The 18,560-nt window shown below is 35.0% G+C and overlaps 2 protein-coding genes across 3 annotated transcripts in view; one reads left to right on the forward strand and one right to left on the reverse strand.

The window, feature by feature from the left end:
• LOC106713090 (AT-rich interactive domain-containing protein 5B) overlaps positions 1–4,755 on the forward strand; it is a 54,086-nt gene extending 49,331 nt beyond the window's left edge. The window contains exons 8-13 of the mRNA XM_045684848.1: positions 272–395; positions 1,021–1,436; positions 2,535–2,683; positions 3,014–3,104; positions 3,366–3,547; positions 3,688–4,755. Of these exons, the coding sequence (XP_045540804.1) occupies positions 272–395; positions 1,021–1,436; positions 2,535–2,683; positions 3,014–3,104; positions 3,366–3,547; positions 3,688–4,737 (2,012 nt within the window). The 3' untranslated portion in view covers positions 4,738–4,755. The remainder of the gene's footprint in view (positions 1–271; positions 396–1,020; positions 1,437–2,534; positions 2,684–3,013; positions 3,105–3,365; positions 3,548–3,687) is intronic.
• A 5,014-nt stretch (positions 4,756–9,769) lies between these two features.
• LOC106713159 (charged multivesicular body protein 7) lies at positions 9,770–18,501 on the reverse strand. Of its 2 annotated transcripts, XM_045685011.1 has the most exons (11): positions 18,112–18,501; positions 17,174–17,393; positions 16,307–16,481; positions 15,217–15,383; positions 14,202–14,338; positions 13,644–13,731; positions 13,009–13,156; positions 12,494–12,670; positions 11,356–11,520; positions 10,424–10,574; positions 9,770–9,945 (listed from the first exon to the last, which is right to left on the reverse strand). In XM_045685011.1, exons 1-11 carry the CDS (start codon positions 18,381–18,383, stop codon positions 9,798–9,800), a joined length of 1,848 nt encoding a protein of 615 aa, XP_045540967.1. In that variant the 5' UTR covers positions 18,384–18,501; the 3' UTR covers positions 9,770–9,797. The 2 variants fall into 2 exon arrangements, with proteins under 2 accessions (XP_045540967.1, XP_045540968.1); XM_045685012.1 differs by lacking the exon at positions 11,356–11,520.
• Between the last annotated feature and the right edge of the window lie 59 nt (positions 18,502–18,560).

Genomic DNA, 18,560 nt, shown 5'->3' on the forward strand with positions numbered 1-18,560 from the left:
TTCATTCATAGAAAAATTATAATACCGAAAATAAAAAAAAAACTGTTTCAATAATGACTTTTTATCTCCGTAATTAACATTAAGAAAAATATAAAAAAAAATCACAACGTGTAATAGGACCTTTAGATGTCGAATTCTACGTAAAAGCAAGAACCCGGTAAGAGTGCATTACAGGATTATTTGATGGGGGTGTCGATATATAAGGGTAGGTTGATGATGAAATGTTTCTCGTTTGTCAATTGTGTATATTTATGTTATAAACTATGTACAGTATGTCTGCGCTCGCTGTACAAGGGTGTGTCAATGCGCGGGGGGTATGAGGCTGTGTGTCGCGCGAGACTCTGGCGGGCGCTCAGCCCCGACCAGCCAGCGAGAGCACGACGACACTATGAGAGGTTAGAAAATTATTATAATTTTATTGATTACTAGCTTTTACCCGCGACTCGGTCCGCGCGGAATAAAAAATATAAAACGGGGTAAAAATTATCCTATGTCCTATTCCTGGTTCTAAGCTACCTGCCCACCAATTTTCAGTCAAATAGATTCAGCCGTTCTTGAGTTATAAATAGTGTAACTAACACCACTTTCTTTTATATATATAGATATATTAAAGGTCATAAAATATATCTTATGATGGCAAATAAAATAAATAAATAAGATAATTTGTTTAAAAATGAGCACACAAATTAATATATACATGTTTTTTTTAGTAAAAAAAAATCATAAAACATTACGATAATATTAATCCATATGTTATTTATATTTTGACGTTTTTTTTTGTAAATTATTTTGTTTTTAAATCGAATTCGTTAAAAATTATTTAATTAAACATTCTTTGTTTAGTAAAAATATTTGCAGAGAACTAAAAGAAATGTAAAATAGATAAAAAAAATCAAAACTTACTTTACGATTTCTTATTAAAAAAAATTTTTTTTTAACTACCGACCCCTACTCAGACCTAGTATACATCGATTGACGACGTCTTTTATAATTTATATTTAAAAAACAAATTTTCTTCAGGTTCCTACTACCTTTTGAAAACCACGAAAGGAAAAACGGCTCTAAATTCCAAAAGATAAATGGACATAATGAGCCAAAAGATACTATTGAAGTAAAAGATTCACCCCTAAGAGAAATAGACTCGATAAAAGACAGAGAAGAGAGAGAACAGAGATTGAGAACTCCATCCCCGAAGAAAGATAAAGTACTATTAGACAATGAGACGGGAGAAGTTGTTAAAACAGAAGATTTGAACGTCACTTCTAAACCAGCAGAAGAATTGAATAGAGAATTCTTAGATTCTTTAAAAGAAGAATTACCTAAAGAAGATAAGTCTTGTATGAAAATCTCCGTCAAACCTGTGGAGAAATTAAGAGATACGGAAGAGAACAGAGATGCTATGTATTTGAATGAATTGACGCAGAAATTTAGCCTGGGTAAGTTTTTTTATATTAAATTGTTCACATAAGAGGTTTCCAAACTTTTTTTGGACTACAAAATCCTAGATTCTTAGGTTTGATTATTTTAGGTCATAGAATTTGTAATTCTTTTCTTCGGACCCTATTTTAGTTTGCGTCCTAACTTTTTGTACATAAAGTCTTATGTCTGAATTTTCCTTTAGAATGTTTTAGTGCCATTTTTAGTATTTTTTTAATGATCAGTTACTTTCTTGTTCCTCTCAGAATAGCTTTGCAGAGACCAAACTCTGCAACGCTAACGGTCTACACTATTAAAAGAGTATTTGTCTGTTTGTTTGTGTCGAATAAACTCAAAAACTACTGGATAGATTTTAAAAATTCTTTCACCGTTAGAAAGCTACATTATCACTGAGTAACATAGGCTATGTACAATATTATTATATAATGTTGAAGTATATAAAATCGTTAAAAAAATAATTGTCTACAAACGCGAAGCTTTGTTTGTTATTTCCATTGTAACATTAAATTATTATATAAATATATTTTTTATATCATAAGTTGGCAAACGAGCAAACGGCAAACCGACTGCTGCCCATACATCCGCAATTACAATTTAACTGACAGAGAAAGAAGATATTTCTCCTTCCTATGCGTCCCATCCTCCGTCAAAATATAATTCCCCTTTCCAATTTTTTTATAAGAAAAAAGATGGGAAGGGAACGTGAGACTGTACTTGGAATTACTTCAACTTGACGCCTGTCTTCTGTATGGTTGTGGTATTTCACTGAGCGAGGACAATTCTTGGACCTAACAAATATTGTTGTTGCGGAATCTACTACAGTTAAAGCTTTAATAAAAATCATTTATTTTATCTATTATTCTAAAACGAGCTTTTACCCGCGACTCCGTCCGCGCGGAATAAAAAAAAATGCACACAAGTTAAAAAAGTTCCTATGTCCGTCTCCCAGTTCTAAGCTACCTCCCCATCAATTTTCAGCTAAATCAGTTCGACCTATCTTGAGTTATAGTGTAACTAACACGACTTTCTTTTATATATATAGATAACATGTATATAATATCGTATCATGTTATCATACCCGGGTTGTATTGATACAGCGAGCGCTGACGCAGTGTTACTGCAGCAGCTGGCGGCCGACAGGAAGATCCTCAACGGTCACCCCCCGAACCCCCCAACACAGCAACCCCCAACATCATCCCCACAACATGTACAACCTCAGACAACACATACAACTCAACCAGATCAGGTATGTAGTGTTTTTGCACGACTTACAGTAGGGTAATGGTTTTAACTAGCTTTCGCTCGCGACTACATCCGAGGACATAAAGAAAAATAATAATAAGGCTATGTGTTCTTTCAGATTATGTTCTATATCTGTGTCAAATTTCATCTAGATTATTTGAGTCGTTCCTGAGATACATTCAAACAAACATCCATCCATTCATACATCCATACTTTCGGATTTATAATATTAGTAACAAGTAACATAAGAAAAAAAATATAATATCTTATTTTAGCCCTTCTAGTGTTTTTTGTGTCTCACGTAATTTATGGATGTAATATGTATGTATTTCAGAGGAGCGGCCGACCTTTAGGCCGCAGTTCACTGCGCGCGGTGCGAGTGAAGCCCACACGCCCCCCACCACCTCCACCTCCACCCACCACACGTGAGTCTCATACAACACATACAACACATACATTAACTTCATACAACCTCGAACTTTACACAGCTTTAAGATAGTTCTAGAAATTAAAGTGTTTTTTTTTTTTTGATATAGAATATGTTTTTTTTATATAACCACAGCATTTTTATTAATAGATAAATTAAAAAAAGCTAAATTTATTAAATACGTAAGTATGTATGACACGAGACAGTTTTTTTTTATATTTATGTATTTTTAGTAACAATTTTTTGTTGTATATTCCAGCATCAGTGCCGCCATTGGGAGCTGACTCCGCCTCCTCACCACAACCTGCACTCAATAACTTTGGTATACATCATCCCCACACACCGCCCGCTGCCACCACAACTGTCAACAATGCCACCACTGTCACTGCCACTGCCACCACTGTCACCACTGCCAGCAACAGTGATGATGAGATCGTAGAGGTGAGGATATAAACAGTTATAGAAATTGTCACATTTCGTTACAAGAGAGAGACGAAAGATGATATTTACTGTGAGAGGGAAAGAGATACAATACCTGTAACTTTCTGGACGATGTATTTCATAAGATATTTTCCCCTCAGGTGCCCTACAAGCCAAAAACACCAGAAATAATAGACCTGGACGAGTACCCGGAGAGCCCTCAGGAGATCAAGAAGAAGAAGCTGGACATTCTGAAGGAGCGCGGTCTGGAGGTGACCGCCGTGCCCCCCGCACCCCCCGCGCCCCCCGCCTGGCCCCTCGCCCCCCACCTGCCCCCACTCGCACCCCTCGTACTCAACCCCGCCATGCAGCATCAGATCATGACACAGGCGCAGCTGTTCCACATGTACAACATCCTGCCCCCCCACCTGCCCAATGGTGTGCGACCCCCCAAGGTCATACAGGGCACCGGCATCTTCGGCTCCTCCGGACCCGAGAAGACCGTCTATGGAAACCCCAAGGACCCCTTCATGCCTCCCCCGCACGTCCTGCATGGGGTCCCGGTCAGACCTCAGCGCGCCATCCAGAGCCCCCCACCGCCCCACCAAGTCCTCGACCTCACCTGCAAGCTCACCCCCCAGACCCCCCACAAACCTGCCGTAGAAATAGTACGAGTACCGACATCGCCCCCAAAACCACCGACACCACAAAATCTGGCCAAAAATTATACACTAATTGATGGCAAAGCTGTCGTCGGCTCCAATTTAGAGATCACTCTAGTCAACCCAAAATCCCAGACACCACCTAAAAGACCACCACAAAAAAGGTCATCGAATGGCAAATTCATGTCAGCGAAGACCTCGACACCACCCAAAGAATACCCAAAACCATACCAACAGTCACCTGCCAAGAAAAACCCAATCACCATCCCCACATACCACACCAGAGATGACACATCTCCAAGTTCAACAGGTTCCAGAGACTCGAATCCATTAAAAAGTCCAAGTTTAGCTCAGATGATGGAACTCCAGAAGTCATCGATGCCACCAATGGCGGTGCCATTCATGGACCCGGTGTACATGAGTGCGTTGTACAGCAGCTTGGGGCACATGGACCAGAGACAGCTGGCGGTCTACCGGGACCTGGTCGCCAGTCAGTTCCGAGGATACTCCGGTCTTTTAAATATAGGAACTCCTACAACGAAAAATTAATACATCTCTAGTCTTTAGAGCCCGTTGTAAATAAAGTATTTATATGGTTTATTTTTTATTAAATTTAATTACAATATTTTAAAAAGAAAAAAAAATCCTTTTTTTAATAACGTATATATTTTACGAAATTAAATGTTATTTTGTCAATTATTTATAAATTGATATGTTGTCAAAAAAAAAAAGATATTGCCTAAAAAAATTTGAATTAAAATGGTTTTCTTGTATTTTAATAGTAGATTTCTGAGACCGAAATCTCTGCATTAATAAACATCAGTGTGATTATCTTTGAAGATACGGAGACTTATTTTAAATGGAGATTTTGTTCTTAGAAACCAACGCTAAGTGTTCATTAATACAACGGGCTAAAAATTATTTGTGATACGTGAAAAAGAAATAACACGCGATTTTAATTTCGCGCGTTTAGTTAGTGGGGGGGGGGATATGGGAACAATTAATTCCTTTTCAAGTGTTTTTTGTATATATTAGTTTTTAAAATACGACTTTCCTATAGATATATAATAAAACTTAGCTAAATTCTAGTTCGTAATAGTTTTTTTTAGGTTATGTTTTTTCTAACATGCAATTTGTAAATAAGCGTGGTGCTGTCTCGCTCTGGCGCGGTGTGTGCGAGCGAGACGGCCGCTCTCAGGCGGTGTTGTGGCACTTAATGTAAGATTTATCGGTTGCCGTACAAAATAAATAATACAAAATTTGAATTTGTTGTTTGATTTTTTTACTTGGAAATAAAAAAATAATAATAATTTTTTGGCTTTAACACCTTAGTACAGTGATTCTCAACCACTGTGCCGCCAAATTTTGCAAATATATAATAATGTTAATATTATTAAATTATATCATTTAAAAAGAAAAATATTTTTAACATATATTCATATATTTAAATCCACAAGAAAATAAATTATTTTATTATTTGCTTTGCAACGCATAAAAGAACAATGGCAGAAAAATAGTTGAAAAAAATGGCGTCTAGAAATGTCATATAGATACAATTAATTTTATACATTTTGATAAACTATTTATGCAGTGTGTGGTAGTAAGTAAATAATTTTTATCTTTTTCTTTGTGTGCCGCCAAATTTTGAAATCGTTAAATATGTGCCGCAACAAAAACAAGGTTGAGAATCACTGCCTTAGTATATTTAGCCAATTTTTATTATTCTTGAATAATCTTACTAATATAAAAGTATCTTCAGAACAACGGATTTTGATGAAATTTGACACAGATGTAGAAAATAGTCTGGCAGAACACAGGCTATTTTTTTTGTTCTGCTCAAAGTTTCGGTCGACAGCTAGTCTTAAAAAATTCTGAGATAACCTGCAGTAAAAATAGTTATTAAAATTTCTAAATAAGTAAAAAAAAAAAAACAAAATGATCCGGTGTTTAAGGTTTATTACTAAAAAAAAATGATTAAACATGATGACAAAACATAAAACAAATTATATGACGATAATAAAAAAACATATTTTGGCACGTGACGTAATTTAATATTTACATATTAACAGATTATATTTACAAATTATTTATACAATTTTTAAATCTAATAAAACTATTGCTATTGTTCTATGACACATTTAAAATTTAACCAAAGAGTAAGAGATGACATCTTACTCTTTGACAAAATGAAACAATACAAAAGTCACTGCAGTTAAATTCTTTAGTAAAAACTACTTTAAGTTAATATTTATTGGTCAAAATAATAATAAAATTCAACGAACATAAGAAATAAATACACGAATTGTTTCAATCAGTCATTGAACGATGTATACACGAACCGTAAACAGTTGCTGCGTTTCCTAAAGTTTTACGTTGCAATTGTTGTTTGCTTGAAACAGTACGTGTATAATTTTTGTGGCATTATGAATCTCAAAAAACTATGAATTTATTTATTTATCTATTAATACAGTGTTAACCTTGAAAATAAAACTATGTCCTACAAAATTATTTAAACTAATTTGACTGTAGGAACAAAAATTATTTATTGATGATCTTAATTTAAAATTAAAGATTAAATTTCAATTTAAGCTGTCAATTTTTTTTAATATGCGATATACGATGACGTTATCTAGTTTAGGCGTTGCGTTGCTATCCCGTTTAGTTCTGTCATAAAGTAAAACCTACTTATACACAGGAAATGTCACAGACGAAAAAAAATCTTTGTAATAGGGCTTTGTAACACATTTTTGACTTTGACAGGACGTTAATGAGCTGTCATCTACTTTGACATTTGCCCGCCAAATCAAATGACTTGTTCTAAATGTCCTCTGAAGTATTCAAGTATAAAATAGGAATACAACTTATTTACTTAAATATTAAAATTATTAATCTAAACGTGTGTTTTCACTGACGAGACATATTAAGTGAAAAATTGGTATCTCAACTTTTTTTTTACCGATTCTAAATGAAATTATACCTCGTAAAGGTCCGTTTACACAGACGGAACGGAGAGAGTAGACTATCTTACTAATGTTATAAATGCTAATGTTTTGATGGATGTTTGTTTGAAGGTAACTCCGAAACGGCACAACGAATCTTGATGAAATTTATCATAGATGTAGAACATAGTCTGGAGGAACATATAGTAAACTTATTGTTTTTTTTTTGACAGCTTGTCGTAAATAAAGTTGAGCTTTATAAGATTGATACAAGGTTTTTTTATTTAAAAGTCAATTACTCAATTTAATCTGCTATAAAAATTTGCTCTGCTCTCCGTCAAGGTCTGTGTAAACGGACCTTTAGGATCAAAACGAAAAAAACTCGGTAAGAATCGTAAATGTCAAATGTTACGAAATTTTTACTTTTAGACAGTTAATGAAAATTGTAACCTAAAATTATATTGTAAAATATTTATTTTACAAATGTATCATCAGTGGAAATTCACCTTAAACTATAGTTAAACAACCTTCTAAGCTCAATAAGATATATATACTAGTTATAGAAGCGTAAGAATCCAGTACCAATGTTCTAGTAATTAATTTGACGAAGCAGTCAGATTATAAACTGACAATGGCGAGATGGGGAATATATTGATGGCATAGGATTTTGTTCTATTTTAAATCATTATTTTCACACAGTTAAATAACTAAATCTTATTTAAAATCAGGCACTTTTAACACCGAAATTTCGGCGAAACGTAAAAAAATAATTTTTTTTTCGATATTTTTTTTTCCTTATCATTTATACAAAACTTTTATAATTAATATAGTATTTTGTAATCGTAATTTTTTTTTTGGTTTTTTTATACAACTTTTTTTTAATTATATATTTATCTACATTTTGTTGCGTTTTGTAACTTCACAATATAATATGTTAGTTTTGCCCGACTTAAAGGAGAGTAATATTTTTAAAGGTATGTCAAATAAGACCTACACAACTGGACCAGTATTAACGAGAGAGGTGTCAATAGCTTCATAATCTCCGGTGTGTCATAAGGGATGTCATACAGTTCGATTTATTTATATCAACTACTTTAGTTTTGAATATATATATATTTTTTAACTTCAACATATTGATTTTGTTTTTTTTTTAGTTTTTTTTATAGTTTAAAACTTGCATATTATATTGTGTCAAATAGTCAAATACAGTGGTAACTGAATAAACGAGAGTCCAAAAGAGATTTTCTCGCTCATAGAGGTTTCTCTCCGGCCAGAATTTCTCGCTGATAGAGGTTTCTCTTCAACCAGAATTTCTCGCTTATAGGGGTTTCTCTCCAACCAGAATTTTTCGCTTATAGAGGTTTCTCTCCAACCAGAATTTCTCGCTTATAGAGGTTTCTCTCCAACCAGAATTTCTCGCTTATAGAGGTTTCTCTCTAACCTAAATTTCTCGCTTATGGAGGTTTCCTCCAACCAGAATACCTCGCTTATAGAGTTCATCAGAACAATGACCCTCGTTCACAAAGGTTTCTCGCTTATCCAGGTTCCAATTTATTTATACAAAACTATCTAATCTTACGAATTATTTTTAAATGTAATCACTCTTTTTTGGTTATTATAAAAAAATTATGTCAATTTTATTTATGTACAACATTATCTAAATGTGAATATTATTTTTTTACAATAATTACGTTTTTTATATGTTTACTTTATTTTTAACTGTAATATACTATATTTTATCACATGCATAGAATTTAAACATATTGTTTTAAACATATATATAATATGTCGACGGACAACCTGACCAATGTGGTTGCTAAGAAATTTCGTATTAATTACTATTTAATACGAAAAATTAGGTTTAAGACTACTATTTTATATACGTTAAGTTAAAAAAGTCAGTGGATAAAGGCTTTTATTATATAATCTGTAGATGAATTTCATACAAATTTAACGTCCATTGGATTTTCTAAATGTTTTTTTATATTTTAAATTACAACACTAAAAGAATTTACTGCAACAAAGTCTTCAGAGACAATTTGTGTTACAGATTAGATTATTATTATTATTAGGATCTATGGTTACAAACTTATCTAGCTCAATGAGAAAGCTTTTAACACGGTTTGTTCTGTCACAAAAAAATATAGAACTTATTTAGGTATAGAAAAATGTTATAAAAGAAAAAATAATAAGACAGCTAGATTAAGACAAAATTATGATACTTTTTTGTAATTTTAAGGAGGGCGTTAGTGTGCTGTTATGATCTTTTGTTACTATATACCGGGTCAGATAAGTCTGACGGTCTATACTTGAAATGCTAAAATCAATAACGTCAAATATCTAACGAGTCTAAATAAATACCAAATGTCAAAATACTAGCAAAAGATTACGTTAAAGATGATTTTTTTTAGATTTTTTTTGATATTTTAACGCAAAAATTGTTATTTTAAAGTCCTAGGAACTTAGAAAATAATTCATAAAAATCTTTCCAGTACATTAATTAACACAGACAGGACAAACAAACATTATTTTTAATATATATAGAGAGAAGTCTAAAAATATAAAAAATAACATTTAATGGTCATTTAAATACGATATTAAAATACATCCATACATTATACAAATCAACTAAAATTACTCCTTATATAAACATCTTATATACTTACACATCTACATATTGAACCCTCGTAGCCTGTTAAGCCTGGTCTCCAGGTCTTCGATTGTCTTCTCCTCATCAGTGTGCCAAGGTTCCTGCTTTCTCCTACCTTCGCCGGGAGCCATTAGGAAACTACTGCCCGACTTACCGGGACTCTCTGTGCTGGAAGGGTAAAGATCACATGATATAAATTAAACACTTGACTTACAATCTGCAAATCCTGGGTTCAATTCCCGCAATGTATTTAGACACATATATACATTTATCTGACTTTGTTACTGTAAAGGAAAACATAGTGATGCTGCACATATCTGAGGAGAAATTCAAATGTGTGACCGCAGTCGGTGGAAACAAATCTATTCCAGAACTAATCCTGATGCTGACCAGGATCTTCAGCCATGAGCTAAATCTAGAAAGAGAGAAGTCTAATACACTGAGCTGTAGTTGACCATATCCTAGTCACCCTTAACCTTTTTTTTTTTTATTGGGCGGCGCTATGCCGCCCTCTCCTTCTCCCCCTGGCGTGTTTTGGGCCAGAGACTTTAGTGGTTCTTTATTATAATCATTAAAAGTGACCCTTAACTTAGGGTAGGCTCCCCTCAGTGAGGACATATGATGGTGTGAGCTGATGATGTCTCACCTGATGTACTCAGTGCTTGCTGCAAGCTCAGCGCTGGTATCCTCATGGTTGTACAACCAGACACCTGCAGGAGCTTGCTTGTGATCTCTCACCTGGAAGTCTGTCACATAATGACGTGCTGGTGTCGTGAAGTCCACATCTAAAGGTTGACCTGGAATTATAGATCTTAGTAATAACGATCGGAGATAAGCGAGAAACCTTTACAAGCGAGAGTATGTCCGGTTATAACGGATAACCTCCATAAGCGAGAAACCTTTACAAGCGAGAGTATGTCCGGTTATAACGGACAACCTCCATAAGCGAGAAACCTTTAATAGCAGGAGTCTTTGTCCGGTTATAACGGCCAACCTCCGTAAGCGAGAAACCTTTACAGGCGAGAGTATATCCGGTTATAACGGACAACCTCCGTAAGCGAGAAACCTTTACAAGCGAGAGTATGTCCGGTTATAACGGACAACCTCCATAAGCGAGAAACCTTTAATAGCAGGAGTCTTTGTCCGGTTATAACGGCCAACCTCCGTAAGCGAGAAACCTTTACAGGCGAGAGTATATCCGGTTATAACGGACAACCTCCGTAAGCGAGAAACCTTTACAAGCGAGAGTATGTTCGGTTATAACGGACAACCTCCATAAGCGAGAACTTTCTAGAAGTGAGAAAATAATCTCGTATAATGCAAATATTTGGATGGATGAATGTTTGTAGTAAAATAATTATCAAATGTTTGTATAGATCTGGATGAAATTTGACACAGAGATAGATAAGAGTCAAGAATAGCATATAAGCTAAATCTTTAACTGAAAAAATTGGTCTTTTTCTTCATAGAAAGAAGAAAAAACGAGATAAAAACTCAATTTTTTGAATACCAATGGCGAATTAATTTACATTAAACATCTTACTGGTATGACATTTGTTACAGTTCCGAAGGTTTTACCTGGATGTAATCTCTGATCCATCCTCAATTCCCCAAAACCTTCGCTAAGCCGCTTCAGACTGGCATCAACTCCACTCTCAGACCAGGCTGTGTCAGGTCTGAGACAGTCACCAGGTGGTGGATACCAGGGCTTTGAGGGTTTGATGCCTTTCGATATTGTAGCGCCTGAACATAATTTGTATAGTGTGATTTTCAATCACTGTAGTCTTTCTTTCTCACTCTCTTTCTATGAATATGTTCTATAGAAAATAGGTCTAGATTATAATCTAGACCAGTTTTGATAAAATTTTGTATATTTTTTAATTTCAAAATTAATCAGACTTCAAACTTAGACCTACAGCGAGATGGGTTCCAGTAGACCGTGCTATATTTTATATAAGAATTTTTCATATTATATACAGACATTACAATTTTATTTGTATATTTAAAAAGATAATTTCAGCTATTATGTGTAATCAAACCAGTGAGAAATTCGGGTTAGAGAAACCTCTAAAAGCGAGAAACTCGGGTTAGAGAGAAACCTCTAAAAGCGAGAAACTCGGGTTAGAGAGAAACCTCTAAAAGCGAGAAACTCGGGTTAGAGAGAAACCTCTAAAAGCGAGAAACTCGGGTTAGAGAGAAACCTCTAAAAGCGAGAAATTCTGGTTAGAAAGATACCTCTAAAAGCGAGAAACTCGGGTTAGAGAGAAACCTCTAAAAGCGAGAAACTCGGGTTAGAGAGAAACCTCTAAAAGCGAGAAACTCGGGTTAGAGAGAAACCTCTAAAAGCGAGAAATTCTGGTTAGAAAGATACCTCTAAAAGCGAGAAACTCGGGTTAGAGAGAAACCTCTAAAAGCGAGAAACTCGGGTTAGAGAGAAACCTCTAAAAGCGAGAAACTCGGGTTAGAGAGAAAGCTCTAAAAGCGAGAAATTCTGGTTAGAAAGATACCTCTAAAAGCGAGAAATTCGGGTTAGAGAGAAACCTCTAAAAGCGAGAAACTCGGGTTACAGAAAAAGCTCTAAAAAGCGAGAAATTCGGGTTAGAGAGAAACCTCTACAAGCGAGAAATTCGGGTTAGAGATAGCTCTAAAAGCGAGAAAAATATCAAATTCTCGCTTATCCAGCTTCAAATATACCTTATAAAGAAATATAACTCACCATTATCAGCAGCAGCAGATTCAGCGACTGCGACCGGTTTCCTGTCCATCTTCTTAGGTGTTGTATCTTCTAGACTGAGCTTGTCCAGTTCAGCCAACATTCTCTCTTCACCGTCGAATACAAAATCTCTTTCTGATTCCTTTCTACGTTGTCCAGGTGGTGATGGTATTTTACCTTCTGGAAACATATTTTATGAATGGATATTTATTTTTAGCCCTTTTTTTTTAATTTTTCATTACATTTATATTGATTTGAGAGGGTGATTTTTTTTTAACTTACATCAGGTATCTTTCTATTATAAATGTGAATGCTTAAATGTATGGATGGATATTTGTATATCTCCAAAAAGCGCTAAACTCACAAAGAGAAGAGCACATACGCTATTAAATATGTTTTTTTTAATCATTGCAAACGAAGTCGCGAGCGAAAGCTAGTTATAAAATAAGGAGAGAAATAACAAAATTTAACTTCACTTATAAAATCTATGATTATAGACAGGGTAATTTTACTCTCACCTTTATCTCTCTTCTCCTCTGGAGTTCCACCACCAGGTGGAGGTGGTGTATCCAGCAGTTCTTTCAACTCCTGCTCCAATTCCGCAGTATCGATATCGTCTACCGTCGTACCCAGAGCTTTCTCCACTTCGTTGTATGTCTCTAACACCTAGATATAGTCGAAGAAATAAATTACCAACCCACTTTAAGAGACATCATCAAAGATTTCATTATCTGTGACAACAACAGATCTTACAATATCATATATATATATATAAAAGAAAGTCGTGTTAGTTACACTATTTATAACTCAAGAACGGCTGAATCTATTTGACTGAAAATTTGGTGGGCAGGTAGCTTAGAACCAGGAAACGGACGTAGGATAATTTTTACCCCGTTTTCTATTTTTTATTCCGCGCGGACGGAGTCGCGGGTATAAGCTAGTATCTTATAAATATTATAAATGGGAAAGTTTGGATGGATGGATGGATGTTCTTAATTACATATCTCCTAAACAGTTAAACGGATTATGCTGAAATTTGACATAAATGTAGAACATAGTCTGGAAGAAAAAATAGGCTACTTTTTTCCATCCAGACGGAGTCACCGGCGACAGCTAGTGACACGTAAATATCAGATTATTCAAGTTATCTTACATCTTTCAATTCATCCATTGTATCAAAGACGGAGTCCTCTTCAAGTCCACCCTCTTTCATTGTACGCTTCATAGCTTGAGAGCTTGTTCTGTAAAAATATAGAAATATAGAAATATAATCTAAAATCTGAAAAACTGATATACAAATAAAAAAAACTTGTGAGCCGTCATGGGACGCCTGGCAGATGTGAAACATCGTGTGTGTACAAGTAATGTGCATAAAATATTAAATCAATAAATGAATGAATGAATGAATGAATGAGTGAATGAATGTATGAGTGAATGAATGAATGAATGAGTGAATGAATGAATGGATGAATGAATAAATGAAGGAAGGAAAGGAATATATGAATGAATGAATGAATAATAATAATAATAAATATTATTAAAATAAAATATATATATGTATACATATGTATATCTCAGTATAGCTTGGCGACCCGTCGCCACGGCAAGCGTCGCCACGCCAACAATTCGGTTTACAAGTGATCCTATAGATGTTTCACATCAAAAAGAAAGTAATTTTATGCGGACGGAGTCGCAGGCAAAAACTAGTTACCTATATGTTTCAACAATAGCAGCATTGGAGTCAACTTCTCTCATCTGATGTAAGAGATGTCTCACATTCTCGAGTGCAGCATCACAGCGCTGTGCACGAGTTGATATCTTGTGTTTGCGACGTAGATGATTCTTTGCCTACAATTTATAACGAATTACGTTTTAAACAAGAAAACGCCTGAATTATTGCCTATATCCTCAATTTAAGATGCATTGCCTACATCTAATCCAGGTAGGGGACGCATAGAAGGATAATATTTCTTACTCTTATCTGTCTTCCATCAAATCGACTTCCCCTTCCCATCTATAAGAAAAAGGTGGATAGGGAAAGAGGATTTAAATTAGGACTCCGGCACCACACTCATCAGACTGTGCACGGAATAGTAATCACTTGACACCTATCATATGTATTGATGTCTCCTACAATTAAGAACCAAGGAAAATAGACCGCATATGCCCTAAATGTGTATTTTGTTTAGTGCAAAGAGGTAGCTTTTAATGAAAAAAAAGTAAAAATCATCAATTTGTTAGTTTGACCCTTATATATAGAATTCATAAGTATATAAAAAAATGGTAAACATATTTACGATGCTTGCAAAAGAAAAAAACATTTAAAAGTGGTAGACGCCAGCAACAACATCAGTTGCACGACTCGTCCGGTGAAATACCACGACCACACACAAGTTAGGCCTCAAGTGGAAGTAATTCCGCGTTTCGTCTGATTAGTGTGGTGCCGGAGGCCTAATTTTAGCCTCTTTTCTTATAAGGAAAGGACGGAAGGGGAGGTGGATTTAATGGAGGAGATGCTTAGGAAGGTTAAATATTTTCTTTTTGTGCGTCTCCTCCTTCATCGATTGAGGGTAAGCAACGCATCTGCAATTGCGAATGTCTTTGGGCAGCTGTCGCTTCGCCATTTCGGCGAATTCATGTGGCATGTGGCGTTTGCCACCTTGAAATATATAAAAACAAACAACACTAACAAAGTCACGAGCGTAAACTAGTTTTGAATAACTCACAGCAAGTCTATTGCCCAATTTGAGTGCTGCTCTTGCATCTGCGTCCGCTGATTTCAATTCCTTAGTAAGTCTTTCCATATCAGCCTCTAGTCTTGCCTCAGCTGATGTTAACTTAACAAGAGCTTCATCTGTCTCAGTCACAGCTGTTGCTTTCTTATTGGGCTCCGCTGAAAGAAGAGATGTTAAATTAAAAAACTAGTTGTCGCCTGTGACTCCGTCTGCACTGAATTAAAAAAAAAAGTAATAAGTAGCGTATGTATTCTTCCAGACTATGTTCAACATCAGTGCTAAATTAAATCAAGATCCATTGAGACGCTCTGGAGATACCTTCAAACAAACATTCATTAATCCATCTATCCATCCATTGAAACTTTGACATTTATAATATTAATAAGAAGTAAAATGTACGAACAGATTATTAAAAAAAAAATTGTAACACTGCAAAGAAGAAAATTATAAATATTCATTTTTATATATATTGTTAAACCTGAATAAGGAACTCTAACCTGAGTTTCTCGCTTATGGAGATTTCTCGCTTATCCAGGTTCGACTGTGTGTTTAAGACAAAATTTTGAAACAGAACAACACATACTGATGGAATATACATAAAACAGACTTTGATTACAGTTTGTAATATCACATAGGCTAATTAGTTCTTTTTTTTTTTTAAATGAGTCAAATACCACAGATAATCAACAATACAATGACAGAGAAGAAATGTTTTTACAGTTATTTTGTCCATTCTATCTAACCTTAAATAAAACTTTTACATTAAAGATCATAGTGACATGAATTCTTTTATCTATCAAACTTTTTTGAAATCTATATATATAAAAGAAAGTTGTGTTAGTTACACTATTTATAACTCAAGAACGGCTGAATCGATTTTACTGAAAATTGATGGGGAGGTAGCTTAGAACCAGGAAACGGACATAGGATAATTTTTTCCCTGTTTTCTATTTTTTATTCCGCGCGGACGGAGTCGCGGGTAAAAGCTAGTATACAAGATACGAGGGCCTGAAGATGAGACCTTTGAGAAAGTGGATTCTTTGAGGACTCAAAGTAAAGCTTTGATAGTACCTTGCCTTACCTAATTTAACAACATCCCCCTTCTTCACCGCAGCACCCTGTGACACCAGATAGCCCAAAATAATCTCCAATGTCTCTCTATCGCCACCCCATTGTGTGATTTTCATTAGTTCATCTATTGTTCCCAATCTTTGCTCGCCTGGTGGAAAGTTATCTAAGAACTGTGTCGCTTGTTCCTAAAAAAACAATAATATTGATAGTAACGATTTGAACACATTAAAAAGTTCTCGAAAAACAATTGGATAAAGGACCAGATACGAAATGCAGTAAATTTGCAAATCATGCACATTGTGAGGAGGTTCCGTTCTCTGCAACCCTGACTAATAGTTGCTTGGATTATGTGATTTTGTAGTGCAGTCCTGCACTATTTTTATGAAGTATATTTAACACTATTATTTTACTAATATTATAAATGCGAATGTTTAGATGGATGGATGTTTGAAGGTATCTCCAGATCAGCACAATGGATCTTGATGAAATTTGTTACAGATGTAGACCATAGTCTGGAAGAACATATAGGCTACTTATTAAGGTTTTTTTTAATTCCGCACAGACAGTCGCAGGCGACAGCTAGTATATAAATTAATTGAATAAAGGAATAAATCTCTTAATCATCCTTCCACCTCATCTTATGCATATCTAGTGTTGGTTCCATACATCACTATCAGCCGTCATATCTGTATTCTCTCCCTTCTTACACATACCCTCTTTCACACAATCCATACATACTTTCTTTTGTTTTCCTCCATGTTTGTAGCCATCCTTCAATCTCATTAATTTCTTATTTATATGTCTATCATCTTTGCATAAGTCCATACCACTATAACCTTTTTTTATCACATAGTTATTAGATAAAATGGTTATTTACCTTAACAGCACTTTCTAGTACAAATCTCTGTGTTGATTCTATACTCGCTTTGGGCAGTCCGTCGCTATCCAGTTGTGTTCTATTCGGTAATAATGACAGTACTGTAGAGACTGCAAATACGGCCGGCTTGAATGCTATCCTAGCGCCCCACATTGCCCAGCCTTCAGGACCGTTGTGTAATATTTGTAGATATTTGGATATAGGTGCTAGTTCACCATTTCTGGAAAGTAAAATTAATAGGAAGCATTAACATTTGACTTGCAATCTGCTGGTCCTGGGTATGAATACCGCCATGTACCAATGTGTTTTTCGATTTAGATTTACGTATGTACATATATCCGACGTTCTTACGGTGAAGGAAAACATTGTGATGCAACTGCAAATATCTGAGAAGAAATTCCAAGATATGTGTGAAGTCAACCAACCCACACTGAGCCAGCTTGGTTGAAATAGTCACCTCTAACTTGGGGTAGGCTCTGAGCCCCTTGGTGTGGACGTAGAGTGAGCTGATGATGATTAGCCTTATAGTTGTGAAGAGATTAAAAAACATGTGTCATTTTCATATTTTTAATCTAAGGATCCAAAAATAAAAAATTCGATGAAAAAAGTTAGCTACAGTCTGTTACAAAGGCTACTAAATTACTTATTTTCTTATTCCACGCAAGTAAAGTCGCGGTCGATACTTAGTTCTGCCTATTAAATAACACCACAATGACATAACAATTTGCAGTATTTCGCAAATATAATCAATAAATATGTTGCAATGAAATAAACAAAGAACGGAACAATTTGGCGCAAATTCAAAATACACACGACACATTATAATCTCAAGGTTAAAGTTAACATTCTATCATTAAATGTATAGTTTATAAAGACATAATTACTTCCTTTGCGGACAATTCCTTTTTTTAATGTATCTACATATCGAAGGAGCTTACCTATACATCTCTTCAATAACAATGTCTATGCAAGCTGGTGTACGGCCTTTCCTTTGAAAAGCAAACTTTATGTCTGCTGCAGAGATAACAGGATCTGTCCTATGACGACACCATTGCCGTACCATCTCGGACCAGAACTTCATCTTCATGTCCCAAGATTCTGGGTTAGCAGTTTTGATCCTGAACGGCGCAAATAATGCGTTCATACGAACATCGTCTGACCAGCATTCCGGAAGCTTGTCGCTCGGTATTTGCGTGTTCGGTAAACCCATTATGGGTCTTTTAGTATTTAATCAATTCTTTTATTCAACGCCCGATTACTGGTTTCTCATTTAAAATTAAAAGAAAACTAAATAAAAAGTACACACAATACTCGATGTCTCGAATAGATTTTGACGTTTTGGAATTATAAAATTACAGAATAAACAAATAAACGTGATTTGATCACA

This window comes from Papilio machaon, chromosome 28, assembly GCF_912999745.1.
Source record: "Papilio machaon chromosome 28, ilPapMach1.1, whole genome shotgun sequence".
NCBI classification, from domain to species: Eukaryota; Metazoa; Arthropoda; class Insecta; order Lepidoptera; family Papilionidae; genus Papilio; species Papilio machaon.